At 34.9% G+C, this 20,927-nt stretch overlaps 1 protein-coding gene across 6 annotated transcripts in view; it reads left to right on the top strand.

Moving 5' to 3' along the window:
* LOC141461362 (neuronal calcium sensor 1-like) overlaps positions 1-20,927 on the top strand; it is a 340,287-nt gene that overhangs the window by 182,940 nt on the left and 136,420 nt on the right. For 3 of the 6 annotated variants that reach the window (XM_074142350.1, XM_074142356.1, XM_074142351.1), the window contains one exon: positions 1,162-1,245. The exons of 2 other annotated variants lie outside the window; for them this stretch is intronic. In XM_074142350.1, the coding sequence (XP_073998451.1) occupies positions 1,216-1,245 (30 nt within the window). In that variant the 5' untranslated portion in view covers positions 1,162-1,215. Of the gene's footprint in view, positions 1-1,161; positions 1,246-20,927 lie in introns of those variants that run through there. One more of the 6 variants, XM_074142361.1, reaches the window with a different exon arrangement.

The raw sequence follows: 20,927 nt of genomic DNA, 5'->3' as shown, positions 1-20,927 counted from the left end.
AATTTTTTGAACAGCTTTACAAATCATTAAGAAATAAATTGGGCTGGGCGATCATACTCATCAGTTTTTTTTAAATTTCTATTCACCATCTTTTGCAAATTAAAAAGGAATTAATGACGTCATCAATTCTTTTGTTACTTCCGTTCATTGTTTTCAGTGAATAAAAAAATTGTATCCTGTTTTTTTTTTTACACGATCCTCTTAAAATTTTTGATTTAGATTGATGAGATGATGCTGTCACTGTATCAAAAGCAGATAGATGTCTCCCTTGAAACCTGCCACATTGAAGTCTTTGTAAAAGTTTTATTTTTCTTTATTTATAAATAATAATAGCCCATTTTCATGTCTCATATTATCAATTAATACTATTATTTAACCTCGCAAAATCGATTTGTTTTTAGGTTATTCTTTTAAAACGCTGTTTTTTTGTATGGTGATGGAATTAACCACAGTCCTTTATTGAATTCCCTTTTTTTCCTTATCCGGTGAAAGTTCTTACTTCCTCTTTAAAAGAGAGGAAATTCACTTCTACTTTCTTAACCAGAATTTGTTAGATATTATATTAAATAATAATATTATTTTTAAAAAGAAATAATCAAAAGATTTTTCAAGTTTTCGACTTTTTTGTTTGGGAATCGTTAAGAACAATTCCCTGTCTCCACCTGCAGTGCTTTTTCCCAACTGTTTCCATCCTGAGCCATTTTCTGTCTTGGAATCCCCGATGAAGATCCTGTTCTCTTCCTAAAGCTCTAAACACCCAGGTCTCCCATACAGCTTCCCTCGCTTGTATTCCACTCCATTCCATTTTTAGCTCTAGGCCAATTCAACATATCAGCTAGTTGTTAAGATTTCTACTGAGGGCTTTACTTGTGAAAATCCCTCTTCATATTCCACATTCCTGAACTTATCCCTTCTTGTTTTTCCTTCTATTTCCCTCAGGCATGCCTACAACTTGCATCGCGCTTTTGTGCTTTGTCATAACATCGAATTTTATCAATCAAGTTAAAGATTCTATCGAATTTAATTATTAAAATAAATGAGATTGGGCACAAGATTTTTTTGTCTATTTAAATATATCATTGAAATTTAAATTTAATTCTATACAATATTCTCATATTAATAATCATTAATATTGTTCATTAACTATTGTTCACTTTCTAGATAAACAATGGCAGGGTGCTTGGAACAAAGATCAATCGTGCAACAGATGGTTCTATGGCAGTTACGCTGGTGCTTTTGAACAGAGTTAGTCTTAAATGTCTACACATTATTGTTAAATCTATCGCACTATCATATTTTATTAGTTTACAGGTGGATACTAGTGGAATTGATATTTTTTTTATTTGTTTTATATAATTTGAAATGTTTTTGTGCGATTTGTGAGATTATAAAATGAAGTAGGCATTTGTGAGAAATAGAGAGGCTTCCCAAAATTTTTAACATTCTTTCATTTAGAATACGACACAATTATTTTTTTAAAAAATGAGATTATGGCTGAGAATGTTTACAAAATAATTTCGGGCAATATGATCTCTTTAAGTTGAAAAAAATGGTCAATAATAATTAAAGAATTACTTTAAATATATATCTGAGGCTCTCCGACGGTTCTAAGAAAAAAACGGGAATCCGTGTTGTGCAAGGAAACCGGGATGCACTAATCCGAAGCATGATATCCCTGACAGTTGAGGCCTGGGGTCTTTCTGACAGAGCTGGAAGACAATCAATACATTGGCGCTGCTGCGGATTGTAAGAGAAGAATCATAATCCATTCCTAGATTAGTTATCTTTCTCAGACATGTAGATGGTACTTGCGGCAATCAGGTGTCATGAAGTCGGGCATGAGTTTGACCTTTCTTGATTCAGGACAAGCAGCTTGCCTGTCCTGAGAGGGTCCTCTTGGTACCTCCTGTTTTACGGGGTAGCAAAATGTCGGAATACTAAGGGCGAGCAAAGCGTGGTTGCTCATATAACCGATGGTTGAATCCTCAGTCCAGAAAAAAATGTTAATTATTAAGAATAAATTTACAGTCTTACTCCAACAAAGCGGTGAGCTCTTTGGACGACCGAAGACCCCCCTTGAAAGTTCTTGAAAGACTTGAGTAAACTCAAGCATCGCATGCAGCCTTTCTACAATCTGGTTCTTCTGGCAGCAAGAAGAAGAAGAAACGCCAGCGCGAAGGGCTGAGTGTTTCGGCCCTTTAGAGAACCAAAACTCGACCCTTTATCTGGAAGTTCCTGTCCAGACTTGCATATCTATATACACAGACATGGCAGGGCAGGGATGCCCCCATTAGGGGGACCCCCATCAGATCCTCTGGGTCCCGTTAGCTTTGGCTAACATACCAACCCCTACAAAAACCTCTAAACACCTAATCTAAACTTAACTCAATTTTTTTTAATATTAAAGAATCATATTTAGAAAGCAGACAACTGATGCGACCTTTTCGCTGGCAAATACAACTTAATTCCATAAAGCTCTATTAATTACATTTACGTAGAACAATAAAAATAAATTTATGTTCCATAAAAGTTTATGGTGTAATAAAGTTGGAAATAGCAATTACTTTGCTTTATTGAAATTCTATCTGGTCTAGTGTAATTAAATATTGTTTTGGCTCATTGCGCAAGAACATGAAATTAACAAGAGTTTTTTTACAATTTCCAAATCATCGTCAAATCTTATGATATTTTTTATTTATAGAATTTCTCATCACACGAAATTCCTTCGGGAACATAAAGAATACATTAATTAACATTTCTATTTCAAAGAAAAAAATGTAAAATTTTAGTTTTAGTGTTAAAACAAAAAAATGAATCCCTATATTCCTGCTTTTATTACATGGTAATCAATATCCAGTATTTGCAACTAGTAAAACTTGGTAAAAGTTTGTAGAGTGGTTCCCACAACTGAGTTACATAACTTTTACTAACCACAAACCCCTGAGGTTATGTGGAAAGTGTTCGTAACACTTCAAGCTGCTACTTTGGGAAAAACTCATAAAATATTAGACTTTTGGATTTTGTTTTTCCTTCCCTACCAAGTTGTTTCGAAATTGATGGATAATGGAAATAGTATTGGTGATGTACAGTTTTTCGCGAGCGACAAAGTCGTGTTTGAAGGTGATGGTTATGATTTTTTTTCCTGGGTCTTTGTTTTTTGTTTTCTTTTTGCTTTAACTTCTTTGGGACGCAGATATTGAGTTATTGATTTCGTAAAGGGAAGTGAACAGCCAGTAAGGGTATCGCTTCCGAGTGTACTTGACTTAATAAGTGATTTGTTTCCGCATTTGTTTATTTTTAAGTTTACTTGATTGGACCTTTCTCCACACCAAGTTTCTACTCACTTTGTTAATTCTCTGATTAACTGCTACACTTTTAACTTTGCATTTCGTCTTCATGGCTGCACTGGAGACAGGAATAAGACAGCTATGAAATTGAAAAGAACTTGTAACGGCGACCCAACAACATTGCTAGATAAGTTTGGAATCGCTACGTCTTCTTTTTTATGGCAAAGTACGCTTTAGAACACCCTAGAACTTGTAACTTCTTTCAAAATTCTTTTAACTTAAAAGCAAGTAAGTTATGGAACTCTCTTCCGATAGATTTGCGTGGTGCCAAAAAGTCTGCCAAACATTACTTGTATGAATATCTACTGGAAAAGTAGAGGTGGCATCTTTGAAGACACCAGTACAAGCTGCGTAAAGTGCATTATTTGATAAATTAAGGAATAAGTTTGAACCTTTAAATATAAGATATTGAACATTTAAATATGTGGCAGGAGATTTCCCATTTTTTTTTGGCAATTAAACGCATCTATCCCACAATTACCAAAATAGTAATAAATCTTCTTTGTTTGTAACAATTGTAAAGCTCTTAACATCGGATTAGGACAAAAATTACTCGGAAAACTACTTATTTCCCAACTTATTAAGAAAAATACTCTGACTTGTAGTAGCAACATCAAGAAAATTCAAATAACGCAAAACAAATTTCTCAGACTCGCAACAGACTCTCCACGACGCACTAGAATTGACTCACTCCACGAGCACTGCGTCCATTATCCCCCTGTACACTCCTATATCCAATATCGTCTGCTCAACAAACCATCCTAGACTGCCATCCCAATCCACTCTGCCTCCTACAGATCCTTCTACAACATACAGACACAGAAGACTAAAGCATATCCTACACTAACTCTCTACACTAGCAGCAGGTTTTTCCTCTCCTTTTTTCCCTGCATTCCAATCCTCCTCACCTAACTTTTCTCTTACTTCACTTAGTTAAGAAGGTTGGAATGTATCATACATTTATACTTCTATATTTATTTTATGTATATATTTATTATAATAAATATTTATTCTATTCTAAGAAAAATACTAGCTTTACTGCCTTGACAATATTTTCAGTAAGTTTTTAGGGTTTTTTTCTAAGGCTTTTCATCGCAATAGTCGGTTTGACTTTACCTGCCAGCACCCACTTCATCATAAGTGATCATATGTTACACCATGATGTACGTCCATCTTAGGGAAGATACTACTCAAGTTCAAAAAGCTTACTAGCTTTTTAAATTAGTTATTGAAAATTAAGGTTTGAGGTGAAAATTATTTTTAAAAAATAAATTTAAAAAAAAAGGAAATAATTGGTAGCTTTAACGCTGTTTGGCTACAGGAAGTAAGCTGGTAGTTTTTAACAGGAAGAAATTTTTTCTGTTGCGAGAAATAATGGGAACCAATAGAGGGAGTAGCTGGTAGTGCTAAGCACCTTGGTACCACCCATTTGACCTTGTTCCTGTGGGATGAAAGCTACCAAGGAGGAATAGTGAAATAAAGAAAGGGAATTCCTCATCCCTGGCAAGCCAGTTCTACTAACTGCTAACACCACCTGTTCCTCCAAGTCTTCATGCAATTTTTTTTCCCCACCTTCTCCTCCCGAACCGCTGCATCTCTTTCACTTTTTTTTCCCTCAAACACTCTTTCACTCTTCCCTTAGACAACAGTGGTGCCAATCTCTTTATAATAATGAATTTCCCCTAACTTCACAACCAATTCCGGTTCTACCCACACTCTTAAAAGAGTATAAAAACCGGGTTTTTCTTTTAATTGGAAGCTTTACATTCAACAGCTTTTATAATTGTACATAAATTACATTCAAATAAACACATCTTTTAATGAATGGCATACTGAATTTTTATTCTTTCCATTCAAAAAAATAACAATGGAATTCATTAACGGCCTTTCATTTATACTGAATGGTGCTATTAACCGAAAAACATCAAATATCAGTGGTAAGAGTCGAGGTACGCAAATTTGCTGGTCATTCTTACTAATATTTCTTACTTTTCCCTTCGTTCTTGTAATTCTATTGCCAAATTAGAGCAACCTAATTCGTATAATCCAGCTCTGCTATAACTATCGGTGGTAAGTGCCAAAGTATATCAGTTTGCTAGTCATTCTAGCTGATATTTCTCACTTTCTCCCTCATTCTTGCAGTTCTATTGCCAAATTAGAGCGACCTAATTCGTATAATCCAGCTCTGCTACAACCATCGGTGGTAAGTGCCAAAGTATATCAGTTTGCTAGTCATTCTAGCTGATATTTCACACTTTCTCCCTCGTTCTTGCAGTTCTATTGCCAAATTAGAGCGACCTAATTCGTATATTCCAGCTCTGCTATAACTACCGGTGGTAAGTGCCAAAGTATATCAGTTTGCTAGTCATTCTAGCTGATATTTCTCACTTTCTCCCTCGTTCTTGCAGTTCTATTGCCAAATTAGAGCGACCTAATTCGTATAATCCAGCTCTGCTATAACTATCGGTGGTAAGTGCCAAAGTATATCAGTTTGCTAGTCATTCTAGCTGATATTTCACACTTTTTCCCTCGTTCTTGCAGTTCTATTGCCAAATTAGAGCGACCTAATTCGTATATTCCAGCTCTGCTATAACTACCGGTGGTAAGTGCCAAAGTATATCAGTTTGCTAGTCATTCTAGCTGATATTTCTCACTTTCTCCCTCGTTCTTGCAGTTCTATTGCCAAATTAGAGCGACCTAATTCGTATAATCCAGCTCTGCTATAACTACCGGTGGTAAGTGCCAAAGTATATCAGTTTGCTAGTCATTCTAGCTGATATTTCTAACTTTCTCCCTCGTTCTTGCAGTTCTATTGCCAAATTAGAGCGACCTAATTCGTATATTCCAGCTCTGCTATAACTACCGGTGGTAAGTGCCAAAGTATATCAGTTTGCTAGTCATTCTAGCTGATATTTCTCACTTTCTCCCTCGTTCTTGCAGTTCTATTGCCAAATTAGAGCGACCTAATTCGTATATTCCAGCTCTGCTATAACTATCGGTGGTAAGTGCCAAAGTATATCAGTTTGCTAGTCATTCTAGCTGATATTTCACACTTTTTCCCTCGTTCTTGCAGTTCTATTGCCAAATTAGAGCGACCTAATTCGTATATTCCAGCTCTGCTATAACTACCGGTGGTAAGTGCCAAAGTATATCAGTTTGCTAGTCATTCTAGCTGATATTTCACACTTTTTCCCTCGTTCTTGCAGTTCTATTGCCAAATTAGAGCGACCTAATTCGTATATTCCAGCTCTGCTATAACTACCGGTGGTAAGTGCCAAAGTATATCAGTTTGCTAGTCATTCTAGCTGATATTTCACACTTTTTCCCTCGTTCTTGCAGTTCTATTGCCAAATTAGAGCGACCTAATTCGTATATTCCAGCTCTGCTATAACTACCGGTGGTAAGTGCCAAAGTATATCAGTTTGCTAGTCATTCTAGCTGATATTTCACACTTTCTCCCTCGTTCTTGCAGTTCTATTGCCAAATTAGAGCGACCTAATTCGTATATTCCAGCTCTGCTACAACTACCGGTGGTAAGTGCCAAAGTATATCAGTTTGCTAGTCATTCTAGCTGATATTTCTCACTTTCTCCCTCGTTCTTGCAGTTCTATTGCCAAATTAGAGCGACCTAATTCGTATAATCCAGCTCTGCTATAACTACCGGTGGTAAGTGCCAAAGTATATCAGTTTGCTAGTCATTCTAGCTGATATTTCTCACTTTCTCCCTCGTTCTTGCAGTTCTATTGCCAAATTAGAGCGACCTAATTCGTATAATCCAGCTCTGCTATAACTATCGGTGTTAAGTGCCAAAGTATATCAGTTTGCTAGTCATTCTAGCTGATATTTCTCACTTTCTCCCTCGTTCTTGCAGTTCTATTGCCAAATTAGAGCGACCTAATTCGTATATTCCAGCTGTGCTATAACTACCGGTGGTAAGAAGCAAAGTATACCAGTGTTTTTGGGGAATAAAACCCTTTTAGCATGCCAAAAGTAAATAAAAAGAGAAATACATATCTAAATCAAATCGAAACCTAAATCGAGTTCAGCTTGGCTCTGGGACACACAGAGATATAAAAATTTATTCAATTATTCATTGTCGTAAAATAAATAAATACATTTATTGAAATGAGAGCAGATAGACAGAAAATTGTAAACAAACATTAAATAATTGAGGAAAAATAATTTAGCAAATCATGAATATATGGTTTCGAGTGGGAAAATTCATTATTATCAAATTGAATTTTCTTCTCCCCATGTGGTAAACCATGGTCAACATTTCCACCATCGTATTGTACAGATCAATTAATTTTATTTAAATGAATTTGTGTAGAATCTATCATTTGATACATTAAAATCAAAAGTCAAAGAAAACTGTATTTTAAATCGTAAATTACTAATTATAATAAAATTTAAATAATATTTTCAAATAAACGCTTAAACAGGAGAATATTTAAATTATTATTTTCAGAGAATAGGTTTTCTCTGGAACGATTCAATTGAACTGGTTTTGATTGGCTTCTAGGGGATTCGAACGTGTAGGGAATGGATGAAAAGCAAAAATCAACAGCAACCTAAAAGAATCATTGCGGATCCATTTAGTGTCTAAGTTTATGGAAAGAATAAGTTGTCTGAATGCGGGGTGTGCTGTGCGCAAAATGTGTGGACTCGCTAATGCGGGTAATCTAGAGGAATAAATGTTCGAGTGTTGTTCCAGTTATTTGGCTGGGATATCCGCTGAAGAAGTAGTCTCTTCCGATTCCAGAGACATCATCTTAAGAATCTGCAGATGTTATTATGTTCTATGTCCACCAGCTTAAGAGTTCTTTTTTTCTTGCGAGAGTTCTGAGGAATCCTAACTCTTGGACTCTTGAAAAACTTCTCAGGATAGTAAGTTGTATATCCTATTGGTGTTTTAGACAGTCCAGGCAAGATTTAACTTGTTCCAGTTTTTGCGGACTCCTTCAAGAACTGCTCAGTAAATATTGCTACCTTAATTAGAGATTTCTTTTCTTGGCAGCTCAGTCTTTGATAAAAGTACGCTTTTCATGGCTGCATTATTGGATATTTTCGTTCCTGGATACCCTGGCATCCCGGTGGCTCTATTACTTCCGCTTAACCAGTCAAGCGTGGAATTTAGTTTTTAAAAAACCCCTACAGAGTACGGTATTAAAATCAGACAATGACGTGTACATACTTGTCGAACGCAGGGTAACCAAAAGTTTACAGTGTCATAATAGTCACGGCAAGCACTTTTTCAGGGGTTTGAGATTACCAGGAGCATTCTGTGCTCTTTCAAAATCTGGCACCGCTTCACTACGCATTGATCTAGTTAACTAGGGACGACGCAAGAGGCTTTTACAAGGAAGAAAAAGAACTTTGAATTCTGTGCAAAATGAAATCATGCTCGTACTGAGATCTGAACCTCTATCTAAGGTAAAAACGGCATTGCAACAAGGTTTGAGAGCTACTATTCGTGTGCCTAATTCCCAATCTCTAATGCGGAGACCAAACATGTACCAACCACTTATCATTTGGCTGACTCCCACCAACCCTCTCCGTATAAAATACTTGGGAGTTCTATTGGTAAGATAAAGGAAACATCCCCACCAAATATTATTCTTATTGTATTTTATTAAAATTTCCAGAGTTTTTTGTAGTTAATGGCAATTTTATATTTTTCACAACGTGTATACACGTACAGAGATTTGGTTTGACGTGTATACACGTCAAAACGCGTTTAACTGGTTAAATCAATGAGTCTACCCTTCCCAATAACATCATAACTACTATGCAGTTTTTACTATGCAGCAATACTGCCCAAATTCCACGAGTTGCGCTTATTGGTTCCCATCAGCTGATTCGTCAAATTCACAAATTATTAATACGATAACCATGGGGCAACAAATGTTTCATTAAATTGCCAAAAAAGAATGTAAGAACAAATAATGTTAGATAAAGAAGGGCTGTTATGGGCAATGGGCTTACTTCTTCTCTACATTGATCTACATCCCCAAATCAGATTCAAAGTTCATCAGTGCATCAAAGATATGATTTCGGTACCCCCAGTTGAACGATTTTTCATAGACATTCTTTAGCCACTCATATTGCATGAACTTGTTTCAACATTCTAAAACAAGAACAAGTAGAATTGTTGGCTAGATTAAAGCTCTGGACCAAATCTTTTCAATATAATGTATACGTTTCAGCAATTTTTATACTACAAAAAGACTGTTAAATGATTTGCTGAAATGCAGTTTCAGTTGGAAATTCCGAAACTGGAAATATCATTTTCCTGAATAGATCTTTCACTTTTCCGAAACGTTTTCGAATAAGCCTCCAACAATTTTCTCTAAACTTAATCTGAAAAATCAAAGTTGTTATTTGAATAGCTTTTCTGGATGATTTTTTTTTTTCAAGGGGGCATTTTGGGGGGTAAATTAAAATATCCCTAAAAGTTCCTTCCTTTTAACCTTTCACTCTCTCTCGTTCTTTTCTAAACGGAAGAAGACAATCCGAAAAAGCAGCATTTGTAACCATGGTAATGTTAGATGTATTTTATTTTTATAAAAGTCTATCTGTCAATTGATTTTGCAAGAATACCTTTGGGAATTCCAAGTAACATTCAATTTGTTGTAGGGGGTAAAAAAAATCCAAGGTTTCTGCATTACGGACGACAATGTCAACTTACAGAAATGTTTCCGCTTTAACCCACAGGCATTCCGGTTTCCAGCTACTAGATTTATAACGTTATTTTCCTTTTAGTGCTCAGTAAAGGCAGTAGAATTGTCTTAAGGTTGTCCCCTAAGACCGAAGAAAAAAGGTTATTTGATAAATGGTATTCCGCTCTGTTTCGATTCACTTGAGACGAGAATTTTATTTCCTCCCAAAAAATAAGACGCTAGAAAAGTCGAGCGGTAGATAGGCTAGACCCGCAAAGCTAAGATGTATTGTTGGTTAATGGATTCGATTCCCCTGGTCTAGGTCTTGGATTTTATTTAATGGTAATTATGAGAAATTTACAGTAAAGTATGTTAGGCGGTTATAGGCTAGACCCGCAATGCTAAGATGCATTGTTGGTTAGTGGATTCGATTCCCGGTCTAGGTCTTGGTTTTTATTTAATGTTTAATATGAGTAATTTATAGTAAAGTATGTTAGGCGGTTATAGGCTAGACCCGCAAAGCTAAGATGTATTGTTGGTTAGTGGATTCGATTACCCGGTCTAGGTCTTGTATTTTATTTAATGGTTAATATGAGTAATTTATAGTAAAGTATGTTATGCGCTAATAGACTAGACCCGCAAAGCTAGTTTGATTTCTGTATTAAATCCGGTTAATAGATAGATATAATTTACAAATATGATTCAAATATTCCGTGAGTGTTCACACCAAATTAAGAGAATATTTTAGGAAATCTCATTCCTAAAATCTTGAACCTAACGCAGAATGAATTAAACTTCAATAGAAATTGATAGAAGGTGAAATTATTCTCTATTTATAACCCTTTTAAGGTTTTCTGTCCAGTTCCACCAGTTACAACACAGATCAATCAAATTTAAACCTTTACTAGGCAGAGCTTTTCCAATTCTGGCCAGCTAAGGCTTTAATATAGAGCCCTAGAGCTTCTACTCTCTCACTTCTACAGTGTTTGGATAAATAATTTATTAGCTGTTGATACTTCAAAGCTTTAAAGTTTCCTTCTGTAAACCCAATTTTCTGGAATAATATTAAGTCTACACTTTGCGCTTTTCCACACTTTCTGTCAAAGTAGCTTTTAAGTAAATTAAATATTGGTGCTTTTCTATTTTGGAAAACAAATTCATTGGAAATATTTTGAAATTCTAGTTACTTATTTTAATCCTTAATAAAATTCAATATGTACTAAGGTCAACCCTTTGACTGTAATGGTACTTTACCTGTCCAATAAACTTTTTGGCTGGGGAAAGTTTCAAGTAAAAGTTGTAGGAAAGCAAACTTTAAAACGATTTTCAAGGAAATCTTTAAAAAAAACTGGAAATTTTATCCAGAAATTGGCGTTCCTGATTGGCTGATTTTTTTATAGAAGCTTATTGTCTGCTTCTATACGGGCACCTAAATCAGATATCAACTTAATGCGCTTTTTTTTATTAATCCTGCAGTGCACACCACTACAAAAACAACACACACACCCTCAAAGACATCCAGTCAAGTTGGCAGGAAGAAAAGAAACGTTCCCTTAAGTCCTGCATGAATTTACACACAACCGCTACTTTGCGAAATCAGACCTTCAACTCTTGGAAATCAGGGAAGATAACAGGAATAAAGTCTATTGATAAAATCTGGATTCAGTAAAAGAGGAAATTTAACTGTATTAAATCTACAAAAGGGAGATAAAATAGGTTGCTGCGTGGCTAGAGTACAGGATAAAGTTTTAATCTAAAATAATTTAGATGGATAAAATAGACACATCTATACCGCAATTTGTTCCAATTACTTTTTGGAAGCATCTAAAGTTGAATTGGTTAATTCTACACCTGTATTTCATTATCCTTATATTCATGTAGCTGTAAACAGTGTAGATAGCCTGAACATACTTAGGAAATCATGAGAGCTTGGCGTTTAGAGATACTAAGTCTTGTATGACTTAGAGATACTTTATTTGAATACAAGGATTTGAAATACAATGAAAGTCCCAAAAAAAGTACCACGTTTCTTAAAAAAAAAAAGTTGCATATCACAGAGATGTAGAAGTATTGAAGAGCTGTGGATAGGATACCGTCCGGCTAGGACGTTTTTATTACAGGATTTAGCGGGAGGATATAGAAGTTTACAGGAAGTGTCCTGGTCTAGGATTCATTGAGATTGAATTGGTAGATGGATTTGGTAGGTCACTTGTTATTGCAAAAGACAAGTTATTAGACTTGGTTATCAAAAAAAACCTTCTTCTTATATCTTCTGCGGCAAGAACACAAGGTAACTAGTTGGTAAGACAAAGATGGGAAACAATTAATTATATTAACAAGAGAACCGAACAGCTTAATGGTTCCAAACATTGCGACTTCCACGTGGCCATCCCGGGATTCAAGATTAGCCTTCCCGTAGATTTTCTCTTTCTAAAAGAGTGTACCCTCTCTCCGGTGATGGGCATTGCAAGCTGTAACGAGAGAACGCACGTGCATGGGGTGATAGTTTACCGAGTTACAAATGATCTCTCTGATGTTGACTAAGCTTAAAGTAAATAGCAATAAATGAACATGCCAAGTACTAATAATCTTAACAGCTTTAGAGTTCCTCGAAATATGGTATCTAAATAGCACTACCTACCAGACCAATAGCTAGTAAAAAATCCCTTCTTCACAAAAACGGATGTTTTGAATTAGAAACAATAAATAGGAACCAGTTAAATACTTGGCAGTTGCTATCTCATTATTAATATTATTGGAAACGTCCGTTTAACCCAAAAAAATTGTTTTCATTAAATTAATTCACGTGGTCATTCGGCCGGATGTACATAAATTCATATTTCAAGTCACAAACAGACATCCTGAGGCGTGAGCGTTTGCGTGAACTCTATATCATAAAAACATTATGACGAAAATTCAATTAAACTAACCCAGACTATTTTCCAAGTATTACGGACTTCCACAAAAGTATGTTGTTTCCGTTTTACTTATAACTATCAAATGATGAAGGTTTGTTAGTCTGGGTATTTTATTTCGGTTTTCTGTTCAAGATTATTCATTGATAATAAAAATAAATGTACTAAAAAAAAGTATATACAGCTTCCGGAAGTTTAAATTTTTCTACACAAATCTAGAAGGGGATTGGTTCATAACGGAAGTCCATTTCATTAACTTTTCATTTCTAATCCCCCTACGAACTATATGGATTAACTACTGTATAAAGGGTTGATCGTCGAAAGCAGCACGCAAAAGCATGATATTAAAAAGAGCCCAACTTTGACGATTTGTTTTTATCGAGTTCCGTATTTGATTTGCTGGTCGTTATTACTAATATTTCTCACTTTCTCCTTCGTTTATTAAATTGTTTATCTAAATTCCAGTCACTTTATGCGTGTATTATAGCTCTACAAAAGATATGAATGGTGTAAGCGAAAATATAATAATTTGCTGGTTTTATTATATAATAATTTGCCCTGATAATAACTGATTATCTCTAATAACTGATTATCTCTAATAACTGATAATCCCTAATTCTTCCTTTTTGTTTGATTTTTTAAAAATTTAATTTATAGCTGTGCTATAAATATCGATGTTAAGAACATACTAATCTGCTGGCCATTCTAGCTCTTATTTCCTGGTTTTTCCTTCACTTTTGGTAGTTCAGTATCCAAAATAGATCAAACTAATGAGTATATTCTAGCACTGCTCTTAATATTGGTAGTCTTAGACAAAATACACTGCCTTGATAATCATTTTAGCTCTTATTTCCTGGTTTTTCCTTCACTTTTTGTAGTTCAGTTTCCAAAATAGATGGACCTAATGTATTCGTTCTAGCTCTGCTCTTAATATTGGTAGTCTTAGACAAAATACACTGCCTTGATGGTTATTCTAGCTCTTAATTTCTGATTTTTCCTTTCTTTTGTTAGTTCAGTATCCAAAATAGATCAAACTAATGAGTATATTCTAGCACTGCTCTTAATATTGGTAGTCTTAGACAAAATACACTGCCTTGATAATCATTTTAGCTCTTATTTCCTGGTTTTTCCTTCACTTTTTGTAGTTCAGTTTCCAAAATAGATGGACCTAATGTATTCGTTCTAGCTCTGCTCTTAATATTGGTAGTCTTAGACAAAATACACTGCCTTGATGGTTATTCTAGCTCTTAATTTCTGATTTTTCCTTTCTTTTGTTAGTTCAGTGTCCAAAATAGATCAAACTAATGAGTATATTCTAGCACTGCTCTTAATATTGGTAGTCTTAGACAAAATACACTGCCTTGATAATCATTTTAGCTCTTATTTCCTGGTTTTTCCTTCACTTTTTGTAGTTCAGTTTCCAAAATAGATCGACCTAATGTGTATATTCTAGCTCTGCTCTTAATATTGGTAGTCTTAGACAAAATGCACTGCCTTGATAGTCATTGTAGCTCTTAATTTCTGATTTTTCCTTTCTTTTGTTAGTTCAGTTTCCAAAATAGATGGACCTAATGTATTCGTTCTAGCTCTGCTCTTAATATTGGTAGTCTTAGACAAAATACACTGCCTTGATGGTTATTCTAGCTCTTAATTTCTGATTTTTCCTTTCTTTTGTTAGTTCAGTATCCAAAATAGATCAAACTAATGAGTATATTCTAGCACTGCTCTTAATATTGGTAGTCTTAGACAAAATACACTGCCTTGATAATCATTTTAGCTCTTATTTCCTGGTTTTTCCTTCACTTTTTGTAGTTCAGTTTCCAAAATAGATCGACCTAATGTGTATATTCTAGCTCTGCTCTTAATATTGGTAGTCTTAGACAAAATACACTGCCTTGATAATCATTTTAGCTCTTATTTCCTGGTTTTTCCTTCACTTTTTGTAGTTCAGTATCCAAAATAGATCAAACTAATGAGTATATTCTAGCACTGCTCTTAATATTGGTAGTCTTAGACAAAATACACTGCCTTGATAATCATTTTAGCTCTTATTTCCTGGTTTTTCCTTCACTTTTTGTAGTTCAGTTTCCAAAATAGATCGACCTAATGTGTATATTCTAGCTCTGCTCTTAATATTGGTAGTCTTAGACAAAATGCACTGCCTTGATGGTTATTCTAGCTCTTAATTTCTGATTTTTCCTTTCTTTTGTTAGTTCAGTATCCAAAATAGATCAAACTAATGAGTATATTCTAGCACTGCTCTTAATATTGGTAGTCTTAGACAAAATACACTGCCTTGATGGTTATTCTAGCTCTTAATTTCTGATTTTTCCTTTCTTTTGTTAGTTCAGTATCCAAAATAGATCAAACTAATGAGTATATTCTAGCACTGCTCTTAATATTGGTAGTCTTAGACAAAATACACTGCCTTGATAATCATTTTAGCTCTTATTTCCTGGTTTTTCCTTCACTTTTTGTAGTTCAGTTTCCAAAATAGATGGACCTAATGTATTCGTTCTAGCTCTGCTCTTAATATTGGTAGTCTTAGACAAAATACACTGCCTTGATGGTTATTCTAGCTCTTAATTTCTGATTTTTCCTTTCTTTTGTTAGTTCAGTATCCAAAATAGATCAAACTAATGAGTATATTCTAGCACTGCTCTTAATATTGGTAGTCTTAGACAAAATACACTGCCTTCATAATCATTTTAGCTCTTATTTCCTGGTTTTTCCTTCACTTTTTGTAGTTCAGTTTCCAAAATAGATGGACCTAATGTATTCGAATCTAGCTCTGCTCTTAATATTGGTAGTTTTAGACAAAATACACTGCCTTGATGGTTATTCTAGCTCTTAATTTCTGATTTTTCCTTTCTTTTGTTAGTTCAGTGTCCAAAATAGATCAAACTAATGAGTATATTCTAGCACTGCTCTTAATATTGGTAGTCTTAGACAAAATACACTTCCTTGATAATCATTTTAGCTCTTATTTCCTGGTTTTTCCTTCACTTTTTGTAGTTCAGTTTCCAAAATAGATCGACCTAATGTGTATATTCTAGCTCTGCTCTTAATATTGGTAGTCTTAGACAAAATGCACTGCCTTGATAGTCATTGCAGCTCTTAATTTCTGATTTTTCCTTTCTTTTGTAGTTCAGTATCCAAAATAGATCAAACTAATGAGTATATTCTAGCACTGCTCTTAATATTGGTAGTCTTAGACAAAATACACTGCCTTGATAATCATTTTAGCTCTTATTTCCTGGTTTTTCCTTCACTTTTTGTAGTTCAGTTTCCAAAATAGATGGAACTAATGTATTCGTTCTAGCTCTGCTCCTAATATTGGTAGTCTTAGACAAAATACACTGCCTTGATGGTTATTCTAGCTCTTAATTTCTGATTTTTCCTTTCTTTTGTTAGTTCAGTGTCCAAAATAGATCAAACTAATGAGTATATTCTAGCACTGCTCTTAATATTGGTAGTCTTAGACAAAATACACTGCCTTGATAATCATTTTAGCTCTTATTTCCTGGTTTTTCCTTCACTTTTTGTAGTTCAGTTTCCAAAATAGATCGACCTAATGTGTATATTCTAGCTCTGCTCTTAATATTGGTAGTCTTAGACAAAATGCACTGCCTTGATAGTCATTGTAGCTCTTAATTTCTGATTTTTCCTTTCTTTTGTTAGTTCAGTATCCAAAATAGATCAAACTAATGAGTATATTCTAGCACTGCTCTTAATATTGGTAGTCTTAGACAAAATACACTGCCTTGATAATCATTTTAGCTCTTATTTCCTGGTTTTTCCTTCACTTTTGGTAGTTCAGTATCCAAAATAGATCAAACTAATGAGTATATTCTAGCACTGCTCTTAATATTGGTAGTCTTAGACAAAATACACTGCCTTGATAATCATTGTAGCTCTTAATTTCTGATTTTTCCTTTCCTTTTGTTAGTTCAGTATCCAAAATAGATCAAACTAATGAGTATATTCTAGCACTGCTCTTAATATTGGTAGTCTTAGACAAAATACACTGCTTTGATAATCATTTTAGCTCTTATTTCCTGGTTTTTCCTTTCTTTTGTTAGTTCAGTATCCAAAATAGATCAAACTAATGAGTATATTCTAGCACTGCTCTTAATATTGGTAGTCTTAGACAAAATACACTGTCTTGATAATCATTTTAGCTCTTATTTCCTGGTTTTTCCTTCACTTTTTGTAGTTCAGTTTCCAAAATAGATGGACCTAATGTATTCGTTCTAGCTCTGCTCTTAATATTGGTAGTCTTAGACAAAATACACTACCTTGCTGGCCATTCTAGCTCTTATTTCCTGGTTTTTCCTTCACTTTTTGTAGTTCAGTTTCCAAAATAGATGGACCTAATGTGTATATTCTAGCACTTCTTTTAATATCAGTGGTGATAGACAAAATACACTGCCTTGCTGGCCATTCTAGCTCTTATTTTCTGGTTTTTCCTTCACTTTTTGTAGTTCAGTTTCCAAAATAGATGGACCTAATGTGTATATTCTAGCACTTCTTTTAATATCAGTGGTGACAGACAAAATGCACTACCTTGCTGGCCATTCTAGCTCTTATTTCCTGGTTTTTCCTTCACTTTTTATAGTTCAGTTTCCAAAATAGATCGACCTAAAGTGTATATTCTAGCTCTGCTCCTAGTATTAGTGGTGATGGACAAAAAGTACTAATTTTCTAGCTATTCTAGCTTATATTACTCACTTCTTCCTACGTTTTTGAAGCCATTTATCCAAATTCAAGCAACCATAAACAAATAATCCAACAATGAAATAGATTTTGTATGACCAAATCCAAAAAAACTCCCTAATTTTCTGGTCAGTCTAGCAGATCTAACAGATAATTACTCACTTCTTCCTACGTTTTTGCAGTCCTTTTTCTGAATTCGAGAGTGCTTATGTATACATGCTATTTTTTGAATAGATATTGGTTTTATTTCGAGAAAAAAAATAATTTTTGCTTTCAATTGACTCTTCAGATTCCCTAATATTTTTTACTTCTTCATCCTAATCCCTCCATCACCCAGCTTCTGCTGCCACATCTCTATAGATTTTGTTCTACTCTTCTAAAATCTCAAAGTTTGCTCTTCCAAGTTGTCCCCACTCAAATCTATTCAACTTTTCATAAATTTACATTCCTTAGAACAGTAGAATTCATTAATTTCCATCAGATAACAGATCCATGAATCACGTAGTAGGTAAAAATACTTGTTTGGAAGGGAGATGAGATCCCTCTTCATCTCTCACATAAACCATTTGATGAATTTAAAATAATTAAGGATTATAAATTTAGTGGGAATATTTCTAGTTTTGATTTACAACTATATTGTTTATATGAAGAGTAAACTGTGTTATATAATTAGTTGGTAACTTTGTTAGTTTAAATAGTTACTATATTGACAATCTGTATTAGTGGATCCAATTAACAGGTGTGTTATTCCAGGTGGAACAGTAATTATTGATCTATAAGGTAAATAACATAAGAAGATATAATTTGATTAGCTATTAACGTCTGCCCGTCTGATGAAACTTTTTATGTGGTCCTAAATTCCTTCTTCAACTTGAGAGTATTATTGACTTGAGGGGAGCGAAAACCCCCGCTAAGCTAGTCCATTTAAAGCCCCTTAAGTAGATTACTCGAATGCTGAGATAAACAGACTCCACAGTTTCTTGAAGAAATTGATTTATCAATACCCTTATTCGTCATTGATTGTTGATAACAGGTTTTGGAATTCCATCTCTATCTTATGAAGAAGTAGATGAATTCGACTTCTTAAATCTTGATCTCTATTCATGTTTCTCTCTTAAATCACCAAGTATATCTGTTTTGTTTTTTTTAAGATTATCGCAGGATCTTTTTAGTCGGTGACCCATGACGACCCAATAAAGAGACACATGAAGACCCAACAAAGAGGGACATGAAGACCCAACAAAGAGGCACATGAAGACCCAGCAAAGAGACACATGAAGATCCAATAAAGAGACACATGAAGGCCCAATAAAGAGACACATGAAGGCCCAATAAAGACCCATGAAGACCCAACAAAGAGGCACATGAAGACCCAGCAAAGAGACACATGAAGATCCAATAAAGAGACACATGAAGGCCCAATAAAGACACATGAATACCCAATAAAGAGACACATGAAGGCCCAATAAAGACCCATGAAGACCCAACAAAGAGGCACATGAAGACCCAGCAAAGAGACACATGAAGATCCAATAAAGAGACACATGAAGGCCCAATAAAGACACATGAATACCCAATAAAGAGACACATGAAGGCCCAATAAAGAGACACATGAAGACCCAACAAAGAGGCACATGAAGACCCAATAAAGAGACATGAAGACCCAGCAAAGAGACACATGAAGACCCAATAAAGAGACACATGAAGGCCCAATAAAGACCCATGAAGACCCAATAAAGAGACACATGAAGACCCAATAAAGAGACACATGTAGGAAAACCATGGAAAAAAGAAGGAGCGCACACTCACATGACTTCCCCTTACCGGCATTTACGCATTAACATTTTCTTGTAACGTACAGGAAAATCGCTATTGAGGAAAAACTACTCAATTAGATATTGAAAAACTAAAAATCTAGTGATAAATGCCATGATTTCCGCTTGGAAAAACAGAGTAGCTAAGCGACCAAAAGTGGGCGTACACTTTTTTCAGTATCCTCATTTACGATCAAAACACCAGCTGTTTTTATCTCTGGATCTGCCCTTGAAACATACCCAAATGCTCTCTGGAGCCTTAGACTAAGATCATCATTACTTGAACTTCTTTGAAATCAAAATCGAACTGGAATTTTCTATCGTATTTGAGCCCATACTGAGGAGAGAGAGAGAGAGAGCGCGCCCATTTTCAGACACCCTTTACTATTACTACGATATATTCCCGGAACAAAATTTACTACAAGCGAATGTATGGCACAGATATAACTTACAATATTGTTACAATTGTCACATCAAATCACGGTCGTATGAATGATGCACTGTGGTAACCACCAGTAGAATGCATGTTGTAAACAATTGACTGAATGCCTTTCTATTTCAATCAATATCGCATCACTCAGATTGCTTTGTTTGTTAGGGTAAGGTAGCCAATGATAAGAACGAGCATAAAATGTTAGCAATGCTCGCAATACAAACAATAATTAGTTATTGATTGGCTTTGAAATTGTGGATTACCAGTTAATTTTGTCTACAATTAACTGGTATAATCAGGTAATATCAGATCTTGGCACATCTTACCCGAGAAGACGTAGGCTGTAAGGAAATAGGAAAAAGGTCGCGATTCGGTGACTGGTAATAAATTTTTTTTAAAAAGGAACCATTCAATTCAAAGGGGTTCCCTTATTTAGGAAGGCTATTTGTCTTTTTGAAGAATAGCGATTTATAGAGTAAAATTTAGATAAGTCAGGTTAAGCTAGGTTAGGATACATTAAGCTAGGAGTGGAATATCGAGTACACTCCTCCAGAGTGAATGTAGAAGATGTGTATGTATTAGTAAGAATGTATTTTATGGTAAGAATGTATTTATTTATTTAGTGCTCATCCTGTAGAGTTTAGGTAAAATGATTACTTAAGAAATTCCCCTACTATTTAGCCAAAGAATGATGCAAAATGTTAAGCTGACTTCTCCCCATCGTTGGATACGATGGTAAAGAGAGTAAGTCAGGATCACCATACCTCCTTGGATGCTGGGTATCTTTGGGCAAGCACCATTCCTAGACCTTGAGGAATAAGTTCGAGTGGAAAGGGGAAGAGTGCGAGGCGCTAATAACCCCAGTAGTTGATGCGCCAAAATAATAATAATAAAGGAAGGACGGGTGGGTCTGTGTCGGGATTGGCACCCTGGCACGCGTATGAATGGTTGCGTGAATGTAAATAGGATTAGGATTGTAAACGAGTGAAGAGGAATATAGAGTACTCCACTCAATGTATATATATAGGAATATATGTATTAGG

The sequence above is a fragment of the Rhodnius prolixus genome, unplaced genomic scaffold (genome assembly GCF_049639745.1).
Source record: "Rhodnius prolixus isolate KJV_2025 unplaced genomic scaffold, Rpr scaffold_6, whole genome shotgun sequence".
NCBI lineage: Eukaryota > Metazoa > Arthropoda > Insecta > Hemiptera > Reduviidae > Rhodnius > Rhodnius prolixus.
This window is presented reverse-complemented; position numbering and strand designations above follow the sequence as displayed.